At 40.8% G+C, this 22,774-nt stretch overlaps 1 protein-coding gene across 1 annotated transcript; it reads left to right on the plus strand.

The window, feature by feature from the left end:
- The first annotated feature begins 20,237 nt into the window (after positions 1-20,237).
- LOC148477399 (taste receptor type 2 member 40-like) lies at positions 20,238-21,173 on the plus strand. Its single transcript, XM_088456810.1, has one exon. It carries the CDS (start codon positions 20,238-20,240, stop codon positions 21,171-21,173), a length of 936 nt encoding a protein of 311 aa, XP_088312936.1.
- The last annotated feature ends 1,601 nt before the right edge of the window (positions 21,174-22,774 follow it).

A 22,774-nucleotide genomic window follows, 5' to 3' on the forward strand; every position in this document is an offset into this window, starting at 1 on the left:
GAAGCTCCCTGGGGCTTAAGGTTGACGAGACCCTACCTTAAGGTCTCGTCGTAAGCCCCGATGGTTGCGATGGTCTTGACCATCGTGACCATCACCCTTGTCAGTCGTTAGAGCTGTGGGTGTTAACCCACAGCCTAACGACCGTCATGGAGGCGGCCGTTCAGGATGCAAGCAGCCGCCCTGTTTCAGAACGACCGCTTGCATCCTACGACCGCCTCTGAATGAGGCCCTCAGACTCTTAATTATTTAGAAGAAATGTCTCGAGAGACCAGGATCTTATTAACTGTAATTACAGTCCACTTCTTAAAGCATTTGAATGCCTTACTAGGCTAGGCAGGTGAGAGACTGGTTGGATATAACAGCTCTGAAACCTAAGGTCTTGAGAGAAAGGGCTCTTGCTAGGTCTTTTGAACTCCAATATCTTTTAATGCTTCCTAGTTCTAATAACCCAATGGAATTGGAAGTTTCTAAAGCAGTTTTAGCTACTATTCTAGTTTGGTGTAAACTGATATCAGCCTCAGATGATGTATCACTACCATCTTCCACTATTTCCCTAAAGTGTATTGCAAATTTAATTCCTGACCTTCACCTAGACTCTTGGGGCCTCATTCAGACCCACTCGCGAGCGGCTATCTGCTCGCAAGTGGGTCGATGGTGTGCACTGTGCATGCGCACGACGGAGGGAGCTCCGTGGTGCGCATGCGTGAGACGCGATGAGCGAAGGACTTTCCTTCGCTCGTTGTGTCTGAACAAAGGGGGCGTGCTGTCGATGTTGATTGACAGCATGCCTCCTTTGGTGGGCGTGCCGGACGCGTGCCTGCCAGATGGAGGCGTTCCCAAGGGAACGCCTACCGTCAGAAGCCGGCCCCACTGACATCACTAGTGATGTCAGTGGGAGTGATTTTGGCTCTGATAGAGCCAAAATCACTCCTGGCCTTGCGGTTGAGAAACTCAACCGCAGGCTTCTGCATGCAGTGGCGATGGTCGCGATGGTCAAGACCATCGCGACCATCATCCTGCACGCTTGTATAGGCTGTGGGTGGTGACCCACAGCTATACGAGCATCCAGGAGGACGCTCCATATTTATGGAGGTGGGCCCTGATTCAGAGCGAGCACTCTGGTCAGAGCGTCCGGCTCTGAATCAGGGCCTTGGTCCGGCAGCGGGCTCTCCACTTTAGGAGATATTTTTCAGTGGTGGGACTTTGTCAGTTTTCTCACCTTCAGACAGTGTATGGTATCTCATCCCGGGACTTCTATAAATATTTACAATTGAGGCATTGGCTGCAAAGTTTTTTGCCTTCCCCTTTCAGGAAACTCAATTTTCCATTTTTCTTTTTGTCGAAGTTTACCTCTCCCAACCGTAGTGGAATCAATTTCAAATGTTGGAGGTTAAAAAAGATAAACTTGATTGCCAAACTAATTGGGAGAGTGATCTCTCTCTGCTAATCTCTGAGGAAGACTGGACACCTACTGTATGTTCCACTCCTGTTTCAAGGAATCCCGTTGTATAAATCATACAGAAATGTTCTATAAATTGATTCATAGAGTATAACTAACACCAGGCAGGCAACATAAAATATGGCCTTCTATTTGCAAATATTGTTGGAGAAATTGCGGTCAGATAGGAGAAATTTATCACATATTTTGGAACAGTCCACTCCTGCAACCAACTGTGTGTGACTCAGTGTCAAGGGACTAAGGGCCTGATTCAGAGCTGCTCACTAGATGCGATCGCACACACAATGTGTATGCAAAATTGCATAGGCAGTACTGTCGCACAACAATGCATTAGCACACCCAGTATTTCTTAGAGAGCAATCACATAGTGTATGCAGACATCGGATGCTATCACAGCGCTTGAGCTTGACCATACCCTGCTGCAAGCACTGCGAGCACTTCAGTGTAAAAACCAGCCAGGTGACGTGTACTATGATGCTGTCTTTTAATTATACACACCTCTAACATGCCGTTGAGATGAAATAAGTAGTCCAGTCAATTCTGGGGTACATGAAAATGGGTACAAGCATATTTAAAAGTTTCTAAATTGAAGTTATAAGAAATGTAAAAAATGCACCTTCAGCAAACACCTGCAATCAAAAGAACACCTCACCCCTACTTACAGACCCCACAAAATTCTATTTCACTACTTTTTATGTTTGTAACCCCACTTTGCACTTTTTTGCCCCCTTATTCAAAGTGCTTTTTTTGGGGTGTTCCTAACTTTTTTAGGTTTTTTTTCTGCAGTTATCCTTTGGGGGTCTGTCCCAAGGGTACAGAGTGGTTTCCCCACTTTTGCACCCCAAAATAGCGATTTTTTACTTTTTTCTCCACCTATTCAGAGACAAATCTTTTTCACCTATTACATTGCATTGCATTTTCGTGTACGCGAAAAGCGGATGGAATAGAATACGGAGTGAAGTTTCCGCCTGGCGAAAAGTTGCAACTGTTGATGCTTTTTCACAGATCTCAGCTTTTTGCTTCTAATTGAATACGGGCCTTAGATGTAAAAGATAAATTATAATAATTTTCATTAATAAAAGTTAAAACTGGTTAAATTATCACCTTTCCTAATTACTAAAATGTCATCAATATATCTCATATATCTTAAAATGTTATCTTTAAAAGGATTGTTAAAAATACTTGACTCCTCCCAGCTCCCAATATGCAAATTACCAAAACTACTGTAGGTGCAAAAAAGTGTCCATCACTGTGCTGCACAAGTGTAAATTTCTTTGTTCATCATTCAGTGTGACATACACTATTTATCTAATAATTAATTTGTTGAACTGATCCCTTTATTATGATTACTAGAAGTATATAATAATTTAATATTTATTGTTACCCAAGCAAAGTCATTATGCCATTCAATATTTTCCAATTTTTTTAATATAGCAGTAGTGTTCTTAACAAATGATTTTAAAGCAGTCATGTGATTTTATTTTATTTTTTTAAATCTACATATTTGGAAAAAATTTCCATAAGAGAATCTATGCCCACCACGAGTGGCCTACCTGGTGAGCATTATAGACTTTTATGAATTTTAGGAAGAATATTGGTATTACTAGATGGTCCTGCAACAGATACTCATATTGTATATATTGTTAGTACATTGATATCTAGCAATTTGGGCATATAATTTTTTATGTGCATTCAAGTTTCTTCTCTCAATAAATAACTTGATTGACAGTGAGAGTTATAGTACAGTAGCAGATTAAGATCCTTCCACTTTAATGCAATTTCATTCCTTGCACAGTATAATGATTTCACGTTTTGTAGGTTCCAATTCTTCTGCAAAGCCAATTACAATTAATTTATCTGCAATTAATGTGATCATGCCCTCGCACAGCTGCAGGTAGGACCCAGTCAATGAAATATGAATAAAGATACCTAGATGAGCATTACTATGGCAGCAGCTTTCATTAAGTGGTAAATTTACTTAGACTCATGTCTGGCTGTGATTGTATTCCTGTGCGAGTTTCACCTGATATTGCAGCTCGGAGATTTACAAACACTACTGCAAAAACATGATCCCACACAGGAATAGATGACTTTCTGCCGACCCAGGATCTCTGAGTTCTGAAATCAGCATTGTGGTCCTTGGATGTGGGCCTTCAGCTCCCTGACCTGTCTGGACTACCCTTCTGTCTCTATTTGTCTCTCCTGCTTTCCCATGAACATTGCACTCCCGTTTGGGGTCTTAAGCTAAAGTAACTATCATCTCAAATCATCTGGCCCTTTTCTCTTACTGGATATACTTCTGTGTCCAAAGAAACATTAGAGCAAATAATGTAATAACACATAGTTAGAATTTTAAAGGACCTCAGAGTGACCAATACATTCAGTACATAGCATTCTCTATTCTCCTTTTGTTTAGTCCATTTTGATCAATCTATCCTGGGTGTACCACACCATCTACAGCATATGAAACATTTATTTATTATGATGTTCGATAATTCTATTGTGGGGTCCTTAGATATACTTGATAATCTGATATTATGTCTGGTTCAGTAGATGTCCTCTCATTCTCCAATAAAAGAGTGTCAAATGATATAATGTATTGATTAAATATTCCAAGCTTCCCTGACTCCAGTTCTATACAATGGTTAGCTGCACTGCCTCTGTCATTTAGTTTTATATATACACTATCACATTTGCCTGAAGCATAAATAACACTATGGGGTAAATTTACAAAAGTGAGAGTTGTTAGAAGTAGAGATGTTGCCCATAGCAACCAATCAGATTACAGCTATTATTTTCTAGATGTGCTAGTTAAATGTTAAATAGGATCTGATTGGTTGCTATGGGCAACATCTCCATTTCAATAAACTCTCACTTTAGTAAATATACCCCTATATCTCAAGGTCGTAGCTGAGAGGCCACTTACACCTGAGGCTCCATACTGACATGTATTTAAAGGTGGTTGGTGATGTTTAATCTGAAACATTACCAACGTACAGTAAACTGAGGACTCTATCACAATGGATACTGTAATGTTATACTGTATATAAGGAAGAAAATGATCCGTCACAATATAATATAGCAACAGGCAGATCGCTGTCCTGAATGTTAAACTAAAAATCTTTACCAAGCTCCCGGCCAATACGCTTAATGTTTGGCTCCTCAATTCTCCTCATCTGACCATCTGGCCCTTTACAGCACCAGAAGGTACTAGGTGTTTATTCAGCTTGCTCATTCAAGTGCGTATCCCTCTTTCAAACTTAAAATATTTGCTTCAACAATGGACTGGTTGATTTCCCATGTACATTACAGGTTATGGATATATGATTCATGCTGGAATCACATCAGGGGATTATGGGGGACCTGAAGCTGCTGTTCATTCAAGCTTCCATTTCATCATAAAGATCTGGAATTAGTAATTTTGGAGGGTCCCTTCATTGGCTTACACTGCCCCTTCATTAACATTGGTTAGCTCCTATTGATTTTCAATGGAAACCATTGCAGCACCCACCACAAGGGGTAACAAGTAGACAAGGGGTTAAACCCCCTATTTGGATTGACCAATCACAGGGCGTATGGTATTCTGGTTCTGACTCCCAGGCTAAGGACAGGACAGTATACGAGTCTGAAAGGGAATAGTAAATAAATGTGGTCAAAATATTTTGAGGATTATATCTTTCAGAAAATGGGGTGTGGAGTGTTGTCCTATCCCCTGAACACTGAGGTATGGTGATTCTTGTTACTTCGTTCTGCTATATTTCTGCATTGTCTTATACTGTTGATAATACTTATACTGTTGTAATATAGCTATTGGGTGTTACAAACCACACTATATGCTGCAGCCACTGGGTCATTTCTCTTCTTCCCCGCTCCATGCTCCTGCTCTGTGAAAGACCTCATGTGACTCAGTTTGGCATATGTTCAGCTGCAGTGGCTACTCCCTGTGGCTTCTGACATACTCACTGGCTTCCACATGTGGCATTCCTGCCGGCTGATGGCTTCAACCATGAAAGTCTGAATCAGGTCACTGTCCATCCACAAACAGGAGACCAGTATGTTGTCACATGATGCCTGCAGCCAATCCCTGACAAGCCTGGGGTATATAAGGATTCTCACTGCACACAGCACTTGCCAGTGCAATGTTGGCCACAGACTAGCTATTTCTGTGAGCTCCTGCAAATTAATTTTTTGCCTATAGACTCCAAGTGCATTTACCACCTTGCTGCACTACTGAGTCCAGTACTCCAGTCCCATTCCAGTGTTCCAACATTCTGGTTCAATCTTGTTTATCAAGCATTCCAGTCTCATTCACGTTATCCAGCATTATGGTCTCATTCCGGTGTTCAAGCATTCTGGTCTCATTCTGGTTATCTGGCATTCTGGTCCCATTCTGGTTATCCAGCATTCCAGTCCCATTCAGGTTATCCAGCATTATAGTCCCATTCCGGTGTTCAAGCATTCTGGTCCCATTCTGGTTATCCAGCATTCTGGTCCCATTCTGGTTATCCGGCATTCCTGTCCTATTCTGGTGTTCCAGCATTCCAGTTCCATTTCATTTATTCAACACTCCAGTCCAGAGATAGTCTGGGATTGACATTATCCAGTGTCCTGCTGGTTCTAGCCTGGTTGATGTTACAAAAGCTCTCAATTTATTTTACATGCACCTGTGTGCATCAAGCATCCATCATCTGGTACCCATCAAGACTCCGGCCGTCCCACCAGTGCCTTCAGTCGCCAGCAGCCACATCTTACCAACCAGTTAAATACACAAGTGCACTCCACACACCTTATATCTCTGTCCTAGTCCATGAGCAGGAACATTATTAGGCCTCCCAGCTTTCAGTCAGTTGTTCCAGATCCCATTCCAGCCAAAGACTTCAGCCCGGTTCCAAAGACAAATGGAAACATCATCTTGGGACACTGCTTTTCACTGCAGCACAATTAGAGTATATCCTGGCCACCTACATCCCACTCAAGACATATTTACAAACTGACTGCAGCCCTGACACTGAATATAAAAGTGTCCCTTGTTACGTTTTCACCTCCAAGATAAGTGTTAGGATCTGCAGTTAGCAGATCCTATTGCTCGGACTTCCAGCCTTGTTACTACTGAAGCACTGCACTAATTGCTGCCCCTGTGCAGTGTCAGGTGCACTAATTGATTCTCCTCTCTGGACACAGCCCAGGTGCAGAGTTATCTGTCATTAAGGGAAAGTTGCTTGGATTGGATTCTGTCTCTGTTAAATTCCACCCAGCCCAGCAATCCATGCCGGTGATAGAAGTTTGTTCGTACTTCCGGTTCCTGTCTCCTGCATGTCAGTCGAGTCCCTGTGTCAGTCTTGCTGTGTTTCATGTGAGCCGTTTATTTCATCCAGGCGGCTCCACCTGCATCTCGTCCCTACGTGCTGCTTGTACCATCTGGGCAGCATGGAGCGCTTCGTACCCCAGAAGCATCTGTCATCATCCGGTGAATTGTGTCAGCTCAGCAGCACCAGTCGCAGTTTAGCCTTCCAGGTGCGCAATCCAGCACACCATTGCCAGTGTCATCCCGGCGATGCTGGTAGCAACTCTGCGTTCCAGGTGCGCAACCTAGCACAACGTCACCAGCGTCATCCCGGCAGCACTGGTAGCAGCTCTGCATTTCAGGTGCGCTATTAAGCACACCGCCGCCAGTGTCATCCCGGCGACACTGGTAGCAGCCACCAAGCCTGCTCCAACAGCCCCAAGGCTGCTTCACAGCACCAGTCCCTTGGACACGACTATAAAGGCCACAACCAGCCCCCAAGGCTGCTCCTACTGCCCACAGGAGGCATCTCATATTCTCTTACCTGATTAAACGTCCAACCCATAACAATAAGTTGTCGATGTGAATGCTGCATTAGCACCTAGTGGTGATGATACTGACTTGTGACTGGCTATGGAGCATGCACAGTGTTATAACATCCAAGATCCATTTGTAAAAACAGTTATACAGAATAAAAATGTTGTTAATATAGCAATGAAATATGGCTTTATAATATTACAATAAGTTTTAATGAGCTTAAATTATAGTAAATAAACACTTTCATTTCATATTCACATTTATCTTGCATAATTTTTAGTACAGGTTGATTCTCCCATATCCAAATATTCCGAAATACGGATTTTTTTTGGCATGACTGAGATAATGAAACCTTTGATTTTTGATGGTTCAATGTACACAAACTTTGTCTAAGGCAGAAATTATTAAAAAATATTGTATAAAATTACCTTCAGGCTGTGTGTATAAGGTGTATATTAAACATAAATGAATTTCATTTCTGTGCACAAACTTAGTTTGAACCACAAAATTATTGAATATATTGTATACAATTACCTGCAGGCTGTGTGTATAAGGTGTATATAACACATAAATGCATTCTGTGTGTATATTTGGATCCTATTCCCAAGATATCTCATTATGATATGCAATTATTCCAAAATACAGAATATTCCGTTATTCAAAATACCCCAAGCATATTGGATATGGGAGACTGTACTACAATAGTTGAAATGATAAAAGTAATCTTCAGACTGACACTGTCTAAATTAACCTCCAAATTTAGCTTGAATTTGAGCATACATTGTTCAATGTATATTAGATACCACATAATATGTACCTTCATATATAGGATGTTTAAGGTTGGCATTTTCATTTTTTACATGTTTATAAATCTACCCTTATGGGCATTAAGACACAGGATACTCTGGGAAGTGCCACAGACATAATAGGTTATAATTAGGGGTGTGCACCGGCCACTTTTCGAGTTTTGTGTTTTGGTTTTGGATCTGGATCTTTCTTCGTGTTTTGGATCTGGATTGGTTTTGCCAAAACCACCCTTCCGTGTTTTGGGTTCTTGGTTTTGTGTTTTGGATCTGTATTTTTTTTAAAAAAAGCATAAAAACAGCTAAAATCACAGAATTTGTAGGTTTTTCTGCTCCTATGCTATTATTAACCTCAATAACCTTAATTTCCACTCATTTCCAGTCTATTCTGAACACCTCACACCTCACAATAGTGTTTTTATGTCCAAAAGGTTGCACCAAGGTAGCTGGATGACTATGCTAAGCGACACGAGTGGGCGGCACAAACACGTGGTCCATCTAGGCGTGAAACTGCAGTGGCAGACAGGATGGCAGTTTGAAAAACTAGGCCCCAAACTGTACATAATGCAAAGAAAAAAAAGAGGTGCAAGATGGAGTTGTCCTTGGGCCCTCCCACCCACCCTTATGTTGTATAAACAGGACATGCACACTTTAACAAACCAATCATTTCAGCGCCAGGGTCTGCCACACAACTGTGGCTGAAATGATTGGTTCGTTTGGGCCCCCACAAAACAAGCTGGCAATTAATTTGTCCCTGCACAAACTGGCTCTACGGAGGCAAGATGTCATCCTCATCCTCCTCATTCACCGATTGCTCACCCTCTTCAGTGTGTACATCCTCATCCTCACAGAGTATTAATTCGTCCCCGCTGGAACCACAGGTCCCTCTGTACGTTCTGGAGGCTGGTCTCCCTGGAAGAGTTGATAATTCATTTTATGAACATCATCTTCTCCACATTTTGTGGAAGCAACCTCCTACGCCTTTCGCTGACAAGGTTCCCGGCTGCACTAAACACTCTTTCGGAGTACACACTGGAGGGGGGGCAACTCAGGTAAAATAGAGCCAGTTTGTACAGGGACCTCCAAATTGCTTCTTTTTCCTGCCAGTACAGGTACGGACTGTCTGACATGCCTACTTGGATGCTGTCACAGATGTAATCCTTTAACAGACAGATGCACGCTTGTCGCTGCTGCTTTGAGGATGCAAGTGCGGCTACAGCCCACACATTTCTCAAAGACAGAAAAAAAAAGAAGAATATTTTTATTGTTTGTGTAGCACACTTTGAGGGTGTACCACCCTTTAACAGACAGACGCACACTTGTCGCTGCTGCTTTAAGGATGCAGGTGCGGCTACAGCCCACACATTTCACAAAGACCGAAAAAAAAAGAACAATATTTTAATTGTTTGTGTAGCACACTTTGAGGGTGTCACCACCCTTTAACAGACAGACGCACGCTTGTCGCTGCTGCTTTGAGGATGCAGGTGGAATCTAGATGGGATTTGGAACCGGGGACACACTACCTCCATCAATTGTCTAAATCCCACAGCACTAATGGCGGATACCGGACGCACGTCTAACACCCACATAGCAGTCAAGGCCTCAGTTATACGTTTTGCTTCAGGATGACTGCTGTCGTAATTCATCCTCCTCGCTAGGGACTGTTGGAGGGTCAATTGTTTAGTAAAAGTAGTGATGTTCCTACTTCCTCTCTGGGATGATGAACAACTCCCAGCAGCAGCAATAGCACTAGGAGGAAGTGGTTCTTGATCTTTCCCTATTTTATTTTTATCGGAGAAAGTTTGGTCCTCCATTTATGTTATATTGATATATACGTGCGGCTAAAGCGCACACAAACACAGAAAATATTTTTTTATTTTTGCTGGAGAGTAGTGCACTTTTTGGGTTACACCACCCTTTAAGAAATGAGCCAGCCGGCTCTTTACTTATGGGACACAGGCGCATGCTTGGCGCTGCTCCTTTGTTGATGCACGTGCAGCCACAGTGCACACAAGTCACAAACACAGAAAATATATATTTTTTTGGTTTGGAGTGTACTTTGGGGGTTACAGCACCCTTTAACGGTCAAGCCAGCCGGCCCTTTACTTATGACACAGGAGCACGCTTGGCACTACTTTGTTGATGCATGTGCGGCTACTGCGCACACAATTCACAAACACAGAAAATATTATTTTTTTTGGTTTGGACTGGAGTGTACTTTGGGGGTTACAGCACCCTTTAACGGTCAAGCCAGCCAGCCCTTTACTTATGACACAGGCGCACGCTTGGCACTACTTTGTTGATGCACGTGCGGCTACTGCGCACACAATTCACAAACACAGAAAAAATATAATTTTTTTAGCACTTGGGGGGAGCACCCCTGATGGAAAGAGCACCCCCTGGACAACACTACAGCACCCCTTTAGGACTGGGACACTGCACAGGACTTTGGAGTGGACACAGCCCCTATGGAGAACTGACTGCACAACACAGTCCAGCCAGCCCCTATGGACGTTGAAGTAGTGGACACAGCCCCTATTAACAACAGCAGCACAGCACAACACAGCCAGCCCCTATGGACTTTGAAGTAGTGGACAACAGCAGCACAGCGCAGCACAGCACAGCACAACAATACTCTGCACTACACTACACTACACAGCCCAGCCAGCCCTAACTCCCACCCTCCCTCTTCACTGTCCACAGCCGAGTGAGAAAATGGTGCCGATGTGGGTACCTTATATAGGATCCAAAACCCGCGAGACTTGGAAGGCGGGATGATGACGTTTTGCCTCGATTTCAGAATCCGAGTCAGGCGGGAAAAGTCGAGCCTGACTCGGATCTGCCTCGGATCGGGGGGGGGGGGGGCTCGGGGGGTTCGGATTTCAGAAATCTGAACCCGCTCTCCCCTAGTTATAATATACTACAAAACAACATCAGATTATTACTCCCAGTTATAAGTTAAAGTAATTGGATGAACAATTCTGTCACTCAGAAAATATCATTAAATGAGAATAGTTTCTGAAATCAATTTTTGAAGATGCATTAAACATTTATTTCAGTTAAGAACTTTATTGCTTTTGATGAAGATTTAATACCAGCTGGCCTTTATCAGGGAAATTGGGTCTCACATTCTGTTTGTAGAACAGAAACTGTTTATTCCAACTGTGCATTTACATAGTGTTATTCATCCACCTGCTGTTTACATGCAAAGCGCCCAGTATGTTTGTGTTGGTCTAAAGCATTGTGCATGTTCCATAGGTTGTGTTATTCATAGCAGCTCTCATGGTTGGTTGGTAACAGCTGCCATTAATCCACACAACCCAAAAATATGCAACGTAGTCTTCACTGTAGAAATGTGATAAGATTGTTCAATCCTGTTCTTGTTCTGAGTGAAAATGGTGGACTGGTGACCTTGTTCATTTTTCTACTGCAAACTCATTAGTAGTCCCTATCAGGGAAAGAGGGAGATGTATTAATGTGGCACTTATGTCAGTATAGCTCTTACGGCTTTGCGTCATATCCAGACGCAGCAGGAAGCAATAATGTCAAGAGGTATTTACATCTCGGCCTAGTGCTGATGCTGCTTCTTCCCTCTTGTCCAGCCCCAACATCCATGTGTCATGTCTCACTGACATCGCGAGATCTCATGCGCAGATGGATCACCATGAAAAATGCCGTTGGAAAGTGTATTGAAATTTTAAATAAATGGAAAGACACAAAAGTGTGCTTAGTGAATTCAAGAGACATCTCTGTGATTTCCATTGTCCTACAACTAAATCATTAGCTGTTTGCAGAAACCATAGTGAAAAGTGCTTTTCTCTACGCTATTTGCTTTCATACTGTACATACAGATGTGCCCACCTAGTTTGTTGCTCCATAAGCCATGTAGCCCTGCATCTCATGCCACACGGTACGCCTTGAGTCACGCCTTTCAGTATTAATTGCAACAGAACGTACAGTGGCGTTGGTAAAAGTCATAGCGTGTAATACAACTTTTTGCCCAACAGGTGTCCCTATTCCTAAACTACACTGCACATGTGTCGGATATCCAATGCATTTTCTGTATCACCAATGATTGGCTGACAGAAACACTATAGTACAGTGTTTTTGTCATGGAATCAGGGCTGTAGAAGAACGTGTAATAAAGTTTAAAATCATTACAGTACTGTATGTGTGTGAGTCCTGTACTTTAAAAAAAATATATATGTTTTAATATTTTTGTCTCAGGGGCTGATACAGGGGTCACACGCACGCACAGCTTTCACTGAGATGAGATGAATTAATCGGGTAACTGCTCGGGTACTGTGTTTACATGTACTAGTATAATATTTTGAAAGGAAGACATATTTTACTATAATTATCATTATTATTATGCTTCCCTCACTGCGCCCTCCCTAATGGCAGCGAGTAGGTGGACTGCACAAGGATTCAGTAGATGGATGTGAAGTCTTCTTGACCTAGTGGTAGAGTGGTGGTTTTACATTGCCATGGTCCAGGGTTCAAATCTCAACGCAGCCCAATATTATTTAGTTATCATGATTATTTTAGATTTATTCCTCTATATATATATTTTTAGAATGTACAGTGGTGGATCCATCCGCACTAATCGAGTTTCAGATGCAACCACAGGTGTTGGGGTTCAGGGACTCAAATGCAACCTCAGTTTTCAATAGGATCACATGATTTCCTGTACAATAATATTACTGTAATGTATTAATGGGACTACATAGATCCACAACTCCCCAATGCAATGACAGACCCATACAGTAATGGGGTGCAGGGGCTGAAGTGTTGTGTTTCAGGGGCTTAAAGAGGTCTCAGATGCACCTAAAGTGTTGAGATTCAATAGGGAGTGGGATGAGACTCGATACACAAATATACATCTAGGGGCATGGATGTTGTAGCAGCATGGTAAGCATATCAACATGACCCATGTGCACTCCACCCACCCACTGCCATTATTCTTTTAAGCTTAGGGGGAGGGCACAGTGAGGGATGGGCCAGAGGGGGAGCACGGGATGACACTGGGTGCTGAGATACCTACAGAGGATACGGGAAGGTAAAGACAGTGACGTACTCTGTAATCATGAATTTTATTTGTGTGGTATGATGGGGGACGTGCATAGTCAGCACTGAAGTTACAAGTTCTGTAGCCTATTGTAAATGGATCTGAGAAGCACCGTTGGAAGGTAAAATAATGTATCTACTTGTATTATAGAAAAAAAAACTATTTGCATCCCTTTTACAGCAAGTTACAGTCAGGGCCGTAGAGAGACGGCCGGGCCCAGGTAATGGAGGGGATGTGGCCTAATCACAGGAGGTGTGGCCACACCCCCTTGACAAAAAAAGTTTTGCAGCGCCGCATAGCGTAGTGGCGCTGCGCTCTGGGGAGGGCCCCCCAGCCCGGCGCTAAGCAGGGGGGGGCGCGAACAGTGTGATTGCTCCCCCCACAGCCATAGGACACTGCTCCGGCTGCTGCAGCATCCGCAAGCAGTCTTGCACTGCAGCCCAGCACAAGCTGAGTGCTCAGCTGCTGTGAGGGAGAAGGGGGGTGATGCCGGAACCAGGCCCCGCTGGGCCCCTCTAGCAAGCCCGGGCCTGGGTAAACTGTACCCGCTCCCCTCCCCGTGCCCATGGTTACAGTACTACAGTATACTGAACGTACACGTCTGTACATGAATCAGCATTTTGCAGTTGTGATGCACTAATGTGACCTCATTAGCTCCTAATGTATTGGTTATATTGTCATAACACCACGGCAATTACACTACTGTACAGTACTGTATGTGAGCTGATTTGCTTCCCATTCAATGATCTTCTGCAATATTATTCAAGATTGTATCAACAAAAGGGGGGAAAAGAACAAGGGAAAAGCAACATTTCCTGGTCTGGTGCACTGATAGGCTTAAGTATAGATAAATCTAGTCACCTCAGAAAAATAAATAAAATATAACTTTTATTAAGCAATTATTAAAAAATGTATAATAGTGTGATCATATATAGGGCAAAATATAAAATAAGTAGAGTAGAGTAATGAAAAGTAAGGATATATTGAAAATAAGTGATTTAAAACACCTCCTGCAGCTGCCGGATTATTCGAGTCCTATTATAAAGGATTACTGTCGTAAGCTCTGTATCCTATCCTTCACTACATATATATCATAATAGTGATAGAAATACACTGGTCTGTAGTATAGTATGATATCTATATATATGTGCACAATCCCCACTTGATATCCTATAGACTTGATCCTAAACAATAATGCCTATTTATGTAGCTATTAATAGTATGGATCGTTTCTCATAAATAATAGTCTTATACATATCGATTTAATAGGTATATATATTTTTTACACTATTGTGTCAACCAAGGCACACAAATACCATTGTTTGAATGACAAGAATTGTTTATATTGTCAGTAGATACTCAGTATCTATAGTAATCAGTGGTCAAAAAACAGATGGTCCTGTTTGTATTTAGTAGATACAATGTTTTATATCAATAGACACCAAGTGTCTGAGTTATCTTATGAAGAGTCACAATTACTCTTTGTGAGCATAATGTTTTTTCTCATATATCATGACTCTATTGGGGCCAAATGTGACAGTATATTGTTTATATGTATGAGGGTAACCGCACAGAAATCCCCCACACTTGTCAACACCTTAATGTCATAGATAATCACCTTCTTATAGGGAGCATAAGCTGTCTATATATAGAGAGAGGAAGAATATTAGGCAGAGAGTCACAGTTGCTCTTTATATCTGCTTTAATTTAATTTCACAAATATTTTAAGGATAGCCAAAAGGGAGATTTCTCATGCACATGTGTATCTTTAGGTCGTATTAGTATTCTGCAGCACAACTGACAATAAGGTAACAATGATGGAGTGGTCAGTGCGATGTTCCAGGTATTCTAATCACTATCCCGTGTATGGGTGTAGTGAGTTATTATCCCGCATCTGATGTGCGGTGTCCGGCAGCGTGCAGGGAACACCCATGCGCGTTTTGCCTGGGGCTGCCTTGACAGAGCAGCTCCAGGCAAAACGAGCGTCGGTGTTCCCTGCACGCTGCCGGACACTGCACTATCAGATGTGGGATAATAACTCACTATTTATATATATATATATATATATATATTGTACCATTTAGCAAAGAGACAATGTTTAGAGTCCACCTATAAGTTTCTCAAGCACATATATGTATTAACTAAACATGAAAAATTCTCTAGTTAATTTAAATTTAAAGAGATAAGTATTAATTCATTCACTTGTAATTAAGGGGTTTATTTACAAAGTGTGGGTTGTAAAGCCCAACACTTCTGTTTGTGTTTCTGCGATATTTAAAAGGCATACAGAAACACAAAAAAATCATAAATAAACCCCAAATCTGTTTTGCTCCACTGTTGGACATGAGTTGTTCAAAATAAGTTTTACAGGTAAATATATTTTTCAATGATGTTATTTATTTCACTATTATTATTATTATTATTATTATTATTATTATTATTATTATTATTATTATTATTATTATTATTATTATGTAGGTTAGGTATCTCTCAAATTATCCTTTTCCAGAGGTAATTGTATCCAAACTTAGAAAACCCAGATTTAGTTTGAAAATCTTGCAGCGCAAACTAATAACAGATAATTAACCTATTTATTAGTTAGTTTGTAAGATTTTTATCAATCTTTCTGATGATTTCATCATTGACCTCATTCACTATTTAAAGCACATTTAGCCAATTAGTGTTGAAACCATTTATTCCAACAGCTGTGTTCAAAGTAATTTAGTGAATTTATACATTTCAAAATATATAAAATAAAATTAAATAAAAAAAATATAAATTAATTTATGAGTAGAATTCATGAATAATAAACATCAAAACATGTTACATTAGAAAGATTTAAAATAGCTTGACTAAAATTAAATTTAAAGACTTTTATGGAAGAAAATATAATTTTTTTAATGATTTTGGAAGCTATGTTATAGCAACATAAAATATAATTATAATGTGTAGACTAATTATTATTTTATTTATTTTTTATTTGTTTATATTTACTTATATAGTTTCAGTTGAGAATAAAACAGTAATAAGAAACAGGATAATAGCATACACACATAGAGGTAAGAGAGTTCTGCTCACAAGTTTATACTTTATAGGGAATTAGGAATGTGTTACATAAGGTTAGGTGCTACATATTACATCTTGGTCCAGCTAGATCGCAAAGACTCTTGGTGAGCTGTTTGATCAAGTCACCCAGCACCATGCCGTGCTCCCCCTCTGTCCCTTCCCTAACCCCTCCCTCCCTCTGAGCATAAAATAATAATGGCAGCAGGTAGGCTAAGGGCAGGTATCTTCTACAGCTGTCCCCGGCACTCCTGTGCGGCCGCATGCATGGAGTGTGCCTGGAGTCAGAGTGTGACCTTGTATTAAGTTTGTGGTGGGGAGTAAAGCAGATGACTTTATGGTTACTTAGATGCTATTTGGTCACCATTTGTTCTGAAAATCTTCACTTAGATTGTGCAAGTTTTCCTTGTAATGCTGGGCATACACTACCAGATAAAATGTCTGTCAGACCGACAGACATTTTATCTGCCCGGCTGCCAGCCACAGAAGTCGCCGGCATACACTGTGAGATTTCTCTCACAGTGTATTCGGCAGACATCTGCGCTCTGCCCCCGGGGGAGGAGACATTTCCCTGTTCCTTCCGTAGGAAGGAACACAGGAAATGTCTGTCTGTCAGCTGCGCTGGGCACACACTGCCCGATGCGGCCGACAGTTTACCGGGAAATATCGCATTGGACGGGCATGCTGGACAATCCAGCATACCCGACCTAGCAATATTTAACCCTCGGTCGCCCCCCCCACACGCTACAATTATCGCGGCGATCCGCCGATATCTGGCGGATCATCCCGATAATTGTAGCGTGTATGGCCAGCATAAGTAATATCACAGCAGATAATTGTTCCAACATACAACATTGCAAGTGCAATCTATTTTTTTTACTTTAAATGATATAGGATCAATATAGTCAAATGAACACTTTCTCCCATACAGATTGTATTGATATAACTTTCACTGTGTGTGTGATATATTTTACTTAATTGTAGATTTTGTCATATTACACATACATATAGTCATTAGTAATAATATGCTTTGTTATACATACATATTTCTTTTTGTGTGTATAATATTTTCAAGGCATCTTAAAATCCTGTTAATAAATATGATTTTAGTAGTGTCAAACCTCATTAATTCTTGAAACTAAACTTATTTTGTGGAATTTTTTGATAGAGATTTTCTGTGCAAATGTTGTTTTTCCAAGTCAACTAAAAAATAGTAAATAAAGTCAATATTTTAATGAATTTTTGGCCACTGAGTGGGAAAACTATACCCTTTAAGAACAAGTGTGTGTATGTTTGTGTGTTATATATGTAGACTGTGCTTGTCTAGACAGTGTCATTAATAAATAATAAAGTCACTTTTACCATGTAGATGCACATTTACAGCATACAGTAAGCTATTCCGATGCAGTCCTAGACAAGCTCAGTTAATTTAGATATTCTCATGTTTGAGCCAAATATCTCAAATATAAGTTCTCTTACAGTAAAGTATATCAGGCTCTGGAACTGTGACAGGGAAGACACAGTTGTAAACAAAGAGTTCAATGAAAAAAATATTGTAAATTGATATAAGAAACATTAATAATGTACAAAGGACATACAACCCATCATTTCATAGGCACAGAAAGTCCTTTGTCCTAACCACCAGTGATCTTCCAAGATCTGCCTGATAAGAGCCAAGACAGCTCTCTCATAGCACAATTGTGTTGCAGTATATGCTAACATGCTGTAACATAGACTATAAGTATCCCTTCTAAGATTACTTTATAGCAAATTGACACATGCTATTATAATAAATGTAATAATATATAGACAAAAAGAATAATTTGTAGACAAAGCTTACTATCATCCAAATCATAGAAAGTGAACAAATTGCTTATAGGCAGAATAAAATGTGGGTCACAGAGCCAGATTGACCAAATGGGGACCAAATGAAGTTTCTGATCTACTGTAAGTCCCCCACCACGCCAAACTTTCTGTGCAAAAATACCTTTTGAAGACAAACTAGAGCTGAAGGCGAAGCTTTAAAACTGTATCCCACTAAACATAATGATTAATATTTACACATGAACCTAATCCAAATGCAATATTTTCCTCCTACACCCCTTTTCCCCTTGCTCCCTATTCTTCACAAAACACTCTACCAATGGACTGAAACCCATTCATAACTCCTGGGGCACATCTTAATTGGTACAATAAACCTGGACCCATTAAACTACCCTCCGGGGTGCCCATCACAGTTGTGCTTACCAACAATGGCTTAGATATATGTCTGGAGAGGACATGTGAGGCTGGATGCCAGGGGTCAGAGGAGCATGTGATGAGCTTCTCCAAGCAGTGCTCAGTCTCTATGATTGAGAATATAAATCACTGCATGTGTGGGCACATTATCAACTGCAGCATTCAGAGTTAGACATATAAATAAGGGTGCATCAGAGCACCTGGATTCAGCACCCAGACATGACAGCCAGGTCACTGTTGTCATGAATTTAGTACTAGGAGTATCAATGAGCCTCCTCCTACTGGGAATACTTGAGTACATTCAGCAAATTCCCTTCCATAATGTCAACCAGCCCTAGACATTGCAGCCCAGGATTGGAATCCTTATGTAAGTGGGGATCCCCCATAAACTGGGGTCACCCCCCTTGAAGGACATTAAACCCTGGGCTGAGAAGTTTAGGGCTGGCTGACATTATGTCAGGAAGACCCCACACTGTGTGTCACCAGCCTAGGATGATTCAGCCTACAGCTGATTAGTGAACATTAGGTGGGACCCCACACAGTTGTTTTCACCCATATTTTTCAATAACAGTCTAGGTTAAATAAGCCCTGGCTGGTTATGAAATTTGATGATCCCTATATTTAACTTTACTATTTTTATACTACATAAGTCTGTATAGATCTAAGGGATCTGTGCAGCCTTGTGAACCATGGTGGGACAGTGGTAGGTCAACAGTGCTGTTGCAGTGGGGTCCTAGTGGTATAAGGCTTTAGAAACCACAGGGGATTGACAGCAGATTTTATTTAGTAGGTCAGAACAACCTTTAGTAAATGCTATAGTACCTTTTATGAATAGAGCCTGCTGGCGGGTTCTGGATTGTTTAAATTACATTAAACCCACTGCTTCATAAATTTACCCCAAGGTATTTTAGCAGCAACAATTCTTACTGAAAACAAAGTATTTTATCAAGCCAGCAACAGATGACTGGCAGGCCCCATAGGACCCACTAAGCCCTAGACACCTACCTTGCCTAAAGGGTAATTCAGCCCTGATGGGCTTCATTGTGTGTGTTGACTTCATTGAGGAAGTTGCTAAAAGACAAATCTAGGAAAGTGGTGCATTTCATTCTCTTTATAGAAATTCAGTTGTATCACTGGAATTATGCCAGGACAAGGAGTTTTTGGGTTCTATCAGCAAAGTCAGTGTGTTCTAAAGCAATGATACTTTCAGTCATATAATGTGCATGTATAATGCTGTTCCTCCAGAAGCATTTTTCACCTAATTTAGTACTGTTGAATACTTCAAGATGTTTAATGTACAAAAATCATTATCTAAGCACATTATTATTATTGTCACAACTGATTACACGGTGCTGTAAGAATCCCTACTGATAAAACACAATGTGCAGAGAGAGAAATTGTTCTCCATTTATTTGTATATCTCCTGGAGAAACTGATGGAGTACTGCTAATACAAAGCTTTGCACAACAGTTTTCTGCATAAGCTTCTGTGACAAGACTAAAACATCATGGACGTCATCATACTGAATGTAAGAAAATATTTTCTGTGTTTGCATAAATCTTAATCTGGGGATCAAAGAATTATCCATGATTCCATCCATTGATGTCATCCAGTGGATTAGTCTGCAGGATAACTATGTATAAATAATGCACAGGGACAGAAAACTTGTGCAAAGACTTTGACTATTTGGCTTCATGGCTCCTCATTCATACTTGGGATTTTTTACCTCCATGAAAATGTTATATATGGAATAAATGTGAGATCTGTTTTCCTTGTGTATAAAAAATGGGTTTAGACCACATATTCATCCCTACATTTGCCATGGGATTTCTTATCATCCTCATTGCTGAGGTCTTTATTGGAATTTTGACCAATGGCTTCATTGTATTCATCAATTTCCATGACTGGTTGAGAGGGCAAACCCTGAACACTAGTGACCAGTTAGTGGTTTCTCTGGCTCTTTCGAATGCTTGTTCCTCTTGCGTAAATGCTGCCAGCATTGTGTCGGCCATTTTTTTTACTGATATTTTCCTTGTGGATTATGTTTTTTACATATTATATTTTATAATGTCCTACTCTATTTTCTCCAGTTCTTGGCTTTCTGCCTGGCTGTGTTTATTCTTCTGTTTGAAAATAATTAACTTCAAAAATGGCTGTTTTGCATGGCTCAAGACGAAGATATCAACTCTGGTCCCATGGCTGATTTTGCTGTCCCAGGTTATGTCCTTCTGCACCTGTCTTCCTTTGTTGTATTCATTCACAAAAGTTCTTGGCCCCAATTCCACAGCTGAGACTGGGACCAATCACACTTCAAGAGCTGTTATTGGATATGAAATTAATTCTTTGTACAATGTTTTTTCACTGTTTGTGAATTGTTTTATCCCATTTCTGATCGTAATGATCACGACCGGTCGTATAATTAGATCACTCCACAACCATGCCCATCATATGAGACAGAACATGGAGGATGACCGTGGTCCAAGTGTGAAGGCTCACCAAGGGGCTGCTCGCACTATGATGTCCCTTCTTTTCCTTTATCTCACTTTTTACGTGGTAGAACTTGGGATTGGCTTCCTAACAATGTTGAGTCCATTATTCTGGGTTTGTTTTGTACTTATTTATTCTTTTCCCACTGCACAGTCTTTTATACTAATTATGGGTAATGTTAAGATGAAGCAAATTTGTTTGAAACTACTGAAGAATTGTAGAAAAACGCAATAGCTGATATGATCTGTATATTAATTATTATACTTTAATACTATCTTGGCCTTTATGACACGCTGTAAAGTTTGCCATAATTGTACACTCTGATAAAGTTACTGTATGGCAGTAAATATTCATTGTCAACATGTTCTTTGATTTTACCAGAACTTGCTATGTAACAGTGATACCTCTTTTACATGTGTATGCCGGGTCACACCTGGGATTTTGTTCACAAGGCCACCCTGGGTGCTACCCGGGTGAAACCCCTTTCAGTCTGGTGGTCCGGACTGGCACTAATGCCGCCATCATGTGGTGAGCTGGTGATCTCATCTCCAAGCTCCAGGACTTCCTATGTAGTGAATGGGACATGGGTGGCATCAAGCCCGGGATACTCGTTCACACTTCCCTGTGAACCAGGTTGAACACACGTTAAACCCTTCTAGTATCCAGGGCTCTAATGCCGGCTATCTCAGCACAGTATATTTCAACCTGTCCCTTTCACACTGCATAGTAACCTGGGTTGCTTCGCGTTTATGTGCAATAATCCTTGCTATTGTTTGTAGTGTGAAAGGGGTATCACTTATCTTTATTGCATTCCCTGCCATAATAACTGTCTTCTTTGTAAAACTGCAAATTTAACTGTATGTGTGCTGCTTTGTGTCCTTTTTTACATTAGGAGAAAGGTTGTAGTAATTTGAGGAATGTTCATAGATGTTCTCTAATCGGCTACAAATGTTTGAAACCTTTAGGGTAAATTGATTATATTCTCTACGTCCGATTAGCAATTGTGTTATTAACTCTCTATGTTTGCAATCTGTGTATTTATGCTTCATTAAATATTATTAAATGTTAAGTTTAAGAAAATGTGCTTGAATGCTTCAATAAAGGTGATTTTTTTTATTTTATCAGTAAACATTTGTCATTCAAATGACATAATGAGATTCACCAGACTGGAAATTAGTGTCTGGATTGACATGTTAACCCTTGATGTCACTATGGGCTCTATTTATTAACATAAAATTTACTAAAATAAAGTGAAAAATAATGTTTTCATACCCTTTTCACATTTATTTGTTTTCACAGAAATTTACTAAAGGGAAATTGGAGTAGAATATGTAAAATTATAATCCAAACCCAAATTATCACATAATTTTAGTAAGCAGATCGCATTTCCCATAAATGGGTAATGTGATCTGGCCAGATTCACTAAAAAATAAATTGTGAAAAAAATACCTGTGGAAGCCCTGTGATAATAACGCCACCTGGAGATGGCATTATTCAGGGTTTACCCCAGTTCCCCGACTCCTGCTCTTATCTAACAGAGAAGGAGTTGGGGAACTGGTCGAACAGTGATCAGCTGTGTGGTCTAAATAGACTACAAGCTGATCACTGCAAAAAAAAATACTGAAAAAACCCCACTTACTTGCATCAAGTGAACTGTGATCGGTGCTCCATTGATCTCCACTGGGGCTCCGGACAGCTGGTCTCCCGCCCAGCTGCTCCATAGAACAGCTGACCCAGATCACTGTGCAGGATGGGAGACCAGCTGACTGGAGCCCTAGAGGACATAACCAGGGCATAGGTAAGTGTAATCTGAGTGGGGGAGTCGTGAGGGGAGG

The sequence above is a fragment of the Taudactylus pleione genome, unplaced genomic scaffold (assembly GCF_031769625.1).
Source record: "Taudactylus pleione unplaced genomic scaffold, aTauple2 ptg000720l, whole genome shotgun sequence".
NCBI classification, from domain to species: Eukaryota; Metazoa; Chordata; class Amphibia; order Anura; family Myobatrachidae; genus Taudactylus; species Taudactylus pleione.

Excerpts from the sequence above, each read along its gene's own strand:
- LOC148477399 (XM_088456810.1), top strand. The coding sequence starts at position 20,238 with ATGGGTTTAGACCACATATTCATCCCTACATTTGCCATGGGATTTCTT.